At 45.6% G+C, this 6,719-nt stretch overlaps 4 protein-coding genes across 4 annotated transcripts in view; 2 read left to right on the top strand and 2 right to left on the bottom strand.

The window, feature by feature from the left end:
• Positions 1-42, bottom strand: part of Pmar_PMAR009433 (MAPK2, putative) — a gene marked incomplete at its 5' end in the record, with an annotated part of 2,155 nt that extends 2,113 nt beyond the window's left edge. Inside the window, one exon of the mRNA XM_002782996.1 lies at positions 1-42. This exon is cut by the window's left edge and continues 4 nt beyond it. Coding sequence (XP_002783042.1) covers positions 1-42 — 42 coding nt within the window.
• A 65-nt stretch (positions 43-107) lies between these two features.
• Pmar_PMAR009432 (hypothetical protein) lies at positions 108-353 on the bottom strand (the record flags this gene model as incomplete). Its single annotated transcript, XM_002782995.1, has 2 exons — positions 108-199; positions 221-353. The coding sequence occupies 2 exons, from the start codon at positions 351-353 to the stop codon at positions 108-110; spliced, it is 225 nt and encodes a 74-aa protein (XP_002783041.1).
• Positions 354-844: 491 nt separating this feature from the next.
• Positions 845-1,315, top strand: Pmar_PMAR009431 (vacuolar ATP synthase subunit F,, putative; the record flags this gene model as incomplete). The annotated part of the gene is made up of 3 exons (XM_002782994.1): positions 845-986; positions 1,036-1,226; positions 1,271-1,315. The coding sequence occupies 3 exons, from the start codon at positions 845-847 to the stop codon at positions 1,313-1,315; spliced, it is 378 nt and encodes a 125-aa protein (XP_002783040.1).
• A 181-nt stretch (positions 1,316-1,496) lies between these two features.
• Positions 1,497-5,344, top strand: Pmar_PMAR009430 (hypothetical protein; the record flags this gene model as incomplete). The annotated part of the gene is made up of 13 exons (XM_002782993.1): positions 1,497-1,578; positions 1,632-1,726; positions 1,993-2,129; positions 2,178-2,221; positions 2,274-2,414; positions 2,855-2,976; positions 3,028-3,115; positions 3,162-3,247; positions 3,759-3,802; positions 3,959-4,122; positions 4,192-4,286; positions 4,648-4,770; positions 4,817-5,344. The coding sequence occupies 13 exons, from the start codon at positions 1,497-1,499 to the stop codon at positions 5,342-5,344; spliced, it is 1,749 nt and encodes a 582-aa protein (XP_002783039.1).
• Positions 5,345-6,719: the final 1,375 nt, after the last annotated feature.

Below are 6,719 nucleotides of genomic sequence, written 5' to 3'. Positions count from 1 at the left end.
TTGCCGCCGCGCCTCGGTGGTGGTGGTTCTGGCAGTAGTCATTTCTGCGATGATTGGCGACGACTTTATGTTATTTTTATTGTTTTTCTAACGGTGACTATGTGGCTTTACTCGTCGTTCACAGTACTCCTATTCGGTGATGTATCGTTATCAGCATTGGTGCCGTTGGTAGCCCTATATGCTGTTCCTGGTCTGCTAACTAAGGCAGATTTCCTCTCACTTCCATGGGATGTGTGTTTTCTATTAGCTGGAGGCTCAGCCTTGGCCTTGGCAGTGAAAGACTCCCAACTGTTAGTGGTTGCGAGTAATGGTGCATCAGTGTTATTCCAACAGGCACCTTTATGGGGATGCATTTTGGCTACTGTCACTTTTGTGACACTCGTGTCTACTTTAGTGTCGCACACGGCTGCAGCCAACGTGTTGATGCCATTCATTTGTACCCTCGGGGAAGTGGTAGTGCCTCCACACTTGAAGGGTGGTGTTGCTGTGCTTGCAATGCCCGCTGCTTTGGCACTCTCAGTGGGATGCGCTCTTCCTATTAGTTCAACACCCAATATCAACGCGACGGCGATAAGGAGGCAAGGGGATGATAACCATCCTTGGCTAAAGTCGTCGGACTTCCTTCGACCAGGGTTAGCTGTCTCCTTTGTGTCGATCTGCGTCGTGGCTGGTCTTGGCTCTTTATTGAGTGAGATGGTTGTTAGTAGTAGTTGGTGATGATGATGACAGCATGTGTAGGAATTATGGAATTATATAATTGTTCGATGATACTGTTGAGTTTTGCGTCGCCCGATTATGGTTTAGTATGCTGTTTTAGTGTCCTTTGTTTAATAACATCCTCAAAATGGTTGCCAATAAGATCGCTAAGAAGTCGGACTTACATGTTGCCATTATCGGTGATGAGGAGACCGTATCAGGTTTCTGTCTAGCTGGTTCGGGTATGCGTGATGGTAATGGTATTACTAACTTCCTCGTAGTAGATGCCAGTAAGTATATAATAATAATCATCATCACTGATGGTCCTCTTATTATTAGAGACCCGACGTAATGACATCGAGGAAGCCTTTAAGACCTTCGTTGAGCGTCCCGATGTGGCCATCGTCATCATCAATCAGCCCATCGCCGAACAAATCCGTCATGTTGTCCGAAAGTACACCAGTAGTGGTTCTGCTATACCTGCCGTTCTCGAGATACCGAGTAAGGAGTCTCCTTATAACCCAGCTCAGGTAACAACAACAACAATCACCACCTTTGTTATTATTATCATCAGGATTCCATCATGCAACGTGTGCAGATGTTCTTCGGCCAGGCTTAATTACGACGCCCATTCACTAACGGTCGCGGCCTTCAGTAGACCTTAGTGGGGCTGGGGGTCGATAAAGAAGTAGTTGGATCAGTTTCCTCGATAACATTAGCATTTTGTGTTTTATAAAGAATGTCAGCTATGGGATTCGAACCAGAGTCGTCTTCCGTGAGGTTTGCCTGTTGTATCCGTTATGACAACATCGTCGTCCGAGGAGAATAATATTACCCCCGTCGCCCCGCAAGTCAACGTCGCCTCTACAGCATCGTTGAAGGGTAAACACGATAGGGATATAGTAATAGACATGCATGCGGCGTGCACACCTTAGGAATATTCGGCAAGAAAAGTGCTTCTAAGAAGAAGTTTAAAACGACAAATCTGAACTCGGACCGACAGAAGGCTGAGACTAAGAAAAAGGAGGAGGTAAGCTTAACGAGGGGGTTCTCAGTGGCTGGGATACTCTAGTGAGGCGAGTGCTTATCATCGCGTCATTCACGTTTCCGGAGTTATGTACGATGAATTAACGTTGTTGTATGTCATTGAATAATAGGCCTATCAAGAATGACTAGTGATAATAGGTAGCGTTACGTTTAGTATGAGCATTGATGAGCAAGTGAGGTAGGAAGCAGTAGTGGATGGAGGATATTTAGAATAGTATTTGCTGTATCATTCATAAGTGGATGTATCAGGATTGTAAAAGAGAGGCGGCGGCATTGGCCCGTCGAGCAGCCCAGTTAGAACAGGAAAGGGAGGAGGCAGCAGCGAGGGGGGAGATAGATCTTGATGGTGCTGAGGGATGGTATCGTAGTATGCAGGTCTTTGAGAAGTAATAGTAATAGTTATGATGGGCCATATGGGCAGATTCCACATTTAGGAAGTGCGCAGAGGCTGGGTTGAGGATACGTGAAGTCCACAATGGTCAGTTGTTCCGTTGCCGTCGCTGTATGTGTGTACATGTTTGGTCTTGTAGATGGTAATTGTATGTTCCGGTCCTTCGTGGATCAGCTTGGTTATGATGCTGATGGCCCGAAAGACTACAAGAATGCTCGTAAAGCGGCAGTGCAGTATATCCGGAGAAATGAGAGTACCTTTGAACCGTTCATGGAACCAGGTAGTAATATACTAATACACTATCGGCCGCTGTATTATGTTACCCAATCATGGCGTATTCCACAATATTATTAGTATTTCCTAATATTTAACGACCACGATACGGTATCAATGTTAATGTTGGCTGCTCACGTTCGCAGCCATTCTGCTATTGTGAAAGGTGTCTTGGGGGGCGTTGGCTTCGGCCGATTATGGTTAGAAGAATTACATAATTCGGATGTAGTTGATGACGTGCTGTACTGTTGTTCATGCGTGCTCCATCGGGGTGATCTTCCGCTCTTCTACAGCTCCCTTGTCTACTTCTGAAACGCCTTCGAAAGTGGCTCGAGATCGATCCTGGGTTGTTTGACCATACGAATTATGATGACCCTCAGTGATTTTATGTTACGTGAAATCACCCCTGAATGAACTGTCAAAGTCGGACCATTTGTATCCCCCCAGGTGTCACCACGGCCGTTTATACTCAGCGTATGCAAAACGACAAAGTGTGGGGAGGCAACATCGAGCTGCAGGCCTTGGCCCAGCATTATCGAGTCAATGTAGTAGTGCTGCAGTTATCACAGGTAATATTAGTCTTAACGGAGCGAAGCGAGAAATGTTTTGCATTTTTGTAGCATGCTTACGAAGCCAGTGAACTGCAAATGATCGAGATGAAAAATTTCGACGATTCCGCGCCGTGTGTAGTCCTGAGCTATCATGATGGTACGAGAAAAGTCACTGCGCCACGAAATTATTTCGATTGGTTCAGGTCTACATTACAACTCTGTACGATTGGCTGATGATAAGAAGAAAATGACAACTAATATACTTCACTATGAAGACATTCGAAAATTGGTAATCGATAAGAACCCGGAAGGACGGATGATGACGACGACGGCTACACAAAACTGATGTGTATATTCTGTTTCTCACGTCGATTAGTCTGTTATTGTGATGAGTGATGGGTTGGTGGGCGTCGTGGGTCAGGCTTGATGTGGACATGATTCATATCTTTCCTGTGGGGCAAGATCTATATCTTTCCATAGTGGCATGATTTGTATCTCTACTTCGGTGCTATAGTTATATGTCTCGATTAGCTCTATCTATCTTGCCATGATTTGCAATGCAGCTTTCCTCTACGTATTCTATCTTCGTCGTATCACACCGGTGAAGAAAGGGAGATATGACACAGGAAAATGCTGCTGCTGTCGGTGGTAACTTCTAAGGGTGCTCTCTCATCGCTATTGAGTTCATCATCAAAATGGCGGGAGAACGAATGAATTTGAGTGGCGTTGGTAGAGTAGCAAGGGTAGGGGGGAGATCTATGAGATCGACAAGTGCTTTATGTCGTCCCTCCCCCTGGTAGGGCCATGATGGATGGAGTATGATAGTAACTAATGTCGTTGAAATGTAGTAATTTCTATCACCGCGCTGTAGTAAACTAGCAAAGTATTACGGCGAGAAGGCTCATTATTCATCAACGCTGTACGCTGGGGTTTGCCAATGCGAAGTTCCTCATGTTTTGTCTCACGCTCTACAGAATTCCGATGAGTAGTGTTTGATCAGGTACCTGAGCAAACCTGATGATTCCTCCATCCCCGCGATGCATTCCTCGTCACATAAGTTCATCCTAAACTCCGATCCAATCGAATTAAGGCATTGGACTCCGTTGTTACTACGAGAGGAAGTTGATCATCATCATCTACGCATTACGCTTACTTTATCTACTGGTAAAATCCCAAGACGATCCGTTTGCGCATTCCTGAGCATAACCGTCACCCTATTATGGTCGCCGACAGATACTGATCATCTTGGGGTTGCCCTCATGGGCTTCCAACAGTTTACACTCTCGATTGATGCATTCCGGACTACCGAAGTAGAACTATTGAATGAAGTGAGAGGGCGGGGATGGTATTAATATCGTCGCTGCTTTGATGAGTTCATACTTCTATTCATGTTACTAGTCTGCCATTTGTATATCCCCATGTTTTGATGAATTCCTGTTTTCACTTGATCGTGGTGAAACACCTTTAATCTGACTGGCGACAAGCGCCGCCGTCTTTGCTCATGCAAACGGTCCATAGTTATATAATGATAGGAGGCCATAGAACTGTAATAGTATTCCTCTACTTGAAGGGGAGCTAGTTCTCGGTCGGTCGAATCTAGTCAACTTCTCAGTGTGACCTTATATGTCGTTACATCCTTCGTCTGTTGATTAACTCTATTGGGCAGGCTCTCAATGATAGTGTTGTCAGGCAGGCATTATAGCTACTATAGAAATCTGCACAGCGGTATTCCCTCGTGATGTTAAGTTCATCACACCACTGGAACAAGAAGAATCTCTGCTGGGTTCACTTTTACCATTAGAAGACCCCCAGGTGAAGTAGCGCGCGCCTTCTTGATCGATTATGGCCTAGTGTGCAGGTGGCGAATATCATGTCAACTTTTGAGAGATCAGCAGCGCAGGAACGGCGTATGTCTGCTATCGAAATAGCAGTGGATTTTCTAGGCGGTTTAGAGGTCGAGATGGGAGGCGGCGCGGAATCTTTTGCGCACAGCGAAGGTTTTGCTATGGTGGATGAGTTGCTTGAGGAGGAGGAGGAGGAGAAAGATTCGGATGTTATCTCGAGCGAGGAGAGTATCTTTGAAGATGCGGAAATTCTTGGCTGTGCGCAAGACTTCCTACCTGAGAAGCGTGTGGTTGATCCCGATGATGTTCCCCAAGCTAATGAGGAAGATTCGAAGTTAGCCGAGGAGACGCCCCCTGAGATAGAGCTTAAGGATTCTCCTACGTCAAAACGAGAAGTCGTCGATAAGTCGATTCACGATGACGAATTGAAGATCTCCTTCGCTCAACGTACAGCTAAACTGAAGAAGTTGGTGGATATGCGGCGGCGTCGACCCTCTGTTGGTGTTCAGGTGGGCTACCTTATGTTGGCTCGTAGTCTCTAGTATAATCGACGTCGGGAGGTAGATGGTTAGGTATGCTAAATGTATGTGAATCTCATATGTATGATGTAGTAGCGAGCGTTTGAATTGCCGTTGAGAAACGTGTGGTATTAATATTATGGTTTGACTTAGGTCAATCTATCCCCAGCAGACTCAAATATATCGCAATTCGCTGAACTTCTCCCGCTGCGTAGAGCTCTACTCAAACAGCGAGATGCTTTGAAAGCGACTCCCAGCAGTCGTATATGCAAGACTGATGATGACCTTATACGCGACACTCTCGAGCTTGCACTTGAAGTTACTAAGTTGAGAGCAGCTACATTGGGCAGAGACTTCGGCCTGGCTGAAGATGAACAACAACAAAAAGCAATTGAAAAGCTTTTAGAGAAATCGTACCCGTCGAGAACAGAAGTTCCTCATGTTGTTGATACGATAAGTCCATCACCAAGACGGCAAAAAGCAGAAAAGATACTAAACCGTTTGCACAAGAGACCTTCGACCAACGAGTTGCAACGAGAAGCTACCACGTGCAGGTCGGTAGCTATGGGTAGCCGACACAAAGCTGAGGCGATGCGACATCGAGCTGTGGACCATCTTCAGAAATGGTTGGAGACACATGGTCACATGTCGAGGAAGAGGAGAGCATCGCGTCCGTGATTCGAGGCGGTTTTGAGTTACTAATAATTTCCTGGCGCGTGACGGGGATTAGCATGACGGTTTAGATGAAGATTCCTGCGATGTTGATATCAGTTGTAAGTTCGTCAGATAACAGGAACCTGTTCATAAGGTCACCATTATGGGCGTAAATGCCGATTAGACTTATGAGTAATTTGAATTAGGCTTTACTACTTCCGGAGTTCGCGAATGGAAATCTCACAAGTGGTTTATCTCAGCTGTTTGCGCCTTGCGCGTTAGCCTTGTTCACTGAAATGATCCATAATGCGGTTGGAAATTAATCTCGAAACCAATTTTAGGTTGGAGAACTATATCATCCATGCTAATGGAATTGTGCGTGAACACACCCATTACAAACCAACCTTGAATCGATAATGGTTTTAGGACTCACTCTGCCGATCAGCCGTATCGTGTTACTCTGTATTTTGTCATTGCAAACCAGCCGAAAAAATGGCCGAGCAAATCTTCCGCGTGCGTGCAGAAAATCGACCATTCCGTTGGGAAATGCTGAATCGAGTGAAATGACAGGAAACGGTGGTCATGAAATCTTTGATGCGCTCAGAATTCTTGGGCAAGGAGACATCATTCGAAGGGTAGCATTTTCAACTTGGCGATCATTCGTTTTACACAAGGCAGTGGTTTGACGAGGAAACTTGAAGAATCCCGAGCTATCGACAGAGCTTCTCGACAGAGCTCATCGACA

The sequence above is a fragment of the Perkinsus marinus genome (genome assembly GCF_000006405.1).
Source record: "Perkinsus marinus ATCC 50983 genomic scaffold scf_1104296937876, whole genome shotgun sequence".
Classification (NCBI taxonomy): Eukaryota; Perkinsozoa; order Perkinsida; family Perkinsidae; genus Perkinsus; species Perkinsus marinus.
The sequence above is the reverse complement of the archived record's forward strand: the minus strand, read 5'-3'. Positions and strand labels throughout refer to the sequence as shown.